The 988-nt window shown below is 60.0% G+C and overlaps 1 protein-coding gene across 1 annotated transcript in view; it reads right to left on the bottom strand.

Moving 5' to 3' along the window:
• Positions 1–6: 6 nt before the first annotated feature.
• The window catches only part of SDF2 (stromal cell-derived factor 2), a gene marked incomplete at its 5' end in the record, with an annotated part of 2,523 nt that continues 1,541 nt past the window's right edge, over positions 7–988 (bottom strand). The window contains one exon of the mRNA XM_014953015.1: positions 7–978. Within this exon, the coding sequence (XP_014808501.1) occupies positions 691–978 (288 nt within the window). The remainder of the gene's footprint in view (positions 979–988) is intronic.

Raw genomic sequence — 988 nt, 5'->3', positions numbered from 1 at the left:
TACAGAAAGTGGGGGGGGGGGTACCGGGGCGCAGCTCCCGGGGGACAGTGGCCCTTTCCGGGGGGGTCCTCAGCTGGAGGGGACCCCCTGGGCAGGGGAACGAAGCTACAGGGGAGACGGGGAGTTCTGGGATCTGCTCGGGTCGGTTCTGGATGTAGTTCGGCTTTGGGTCAGGTCTGGGCATTGGACGCTGGATTTGGGATGGGAGGAAACTGCTTCCTGCTGGATCTTGGACGCTGGGTTCTGCTTTGGGTCAGGTCTGGACACGAGGGGCTGGATTTAGGATGTGGGGCTCTGCTTCGGGCTGGATCTGGGATATTGGGTCCAGTCTGGACACAAAGATCTGCTTTGGGCTGGATTTAGGATGTGGAGACCTGCTTCGTGTTGCATCTTGGACACTGGGCTCTGCTCTGGGTCAGGTCTGGATGTTTGGACCTGCTTCGTGTCAGGTTTGGGACCTGCTTTGCATCAAATTCAGGATGTCAGGATCTGCTTTGTGTTGGATTTGGGACAGCGGGACCTGCTCTGTGTTAAATTCAGGACATTGGGATCTGCTTCCTGTTGGATTTAGGGCTCTGCGTCCTGGCGTGTGTCAGACCCACACGAGGACAGGGAAGTCCCCCAGGGGTTGAGCGGCCCCAAACACCGCAGGGCAGCACCCAGGGGGCTCAGCAACAGTCTGTCTGTCCATCACAACTCGGTGTGGTACTGCTCCGCTTTGAAGACCTCGCTGGGCTGCATGAAGATGCCCTCCATCACCTTCCAGTAGTTATTCTGGCTGGAGGTGGCCATGCCGTGCACCTCCTTCTGCCCGTGGATGGGCCGCCCGTACTGCTCCCCCGTCACCGAGAGGAAGACGTCGGTGGAGGCGTGCTGGAAGCGCACCTCGCTGTCCCTCGACCAGTAGGTCCCACTGCACACCACCGTCCAGTCATCCAGGTAGTCACCCTCACCGGCCTCCCCAAACGCGCTCACCTCCTGTGGGTGA

The sequence above is a fragment of the Calidris pugnax genome, unplaced genomic scaffold, assembly GCF_001431845.1.
Source record: "Calidris pugnax isolate Ruff unplaced genomic scaffold, ASM143184v1 scaffold133, whole genome shotgun sequence".
NCBI lineage: Eukaryota > Metazoa > Chordata > Aves > Charadriiformes > Scolopacidae > Calidris > Calidris pugnax.
Note: the sequence above shows the minus strand (reverse complement) of the source record. Positions and strands in the feature narration are given on the sequence as shown.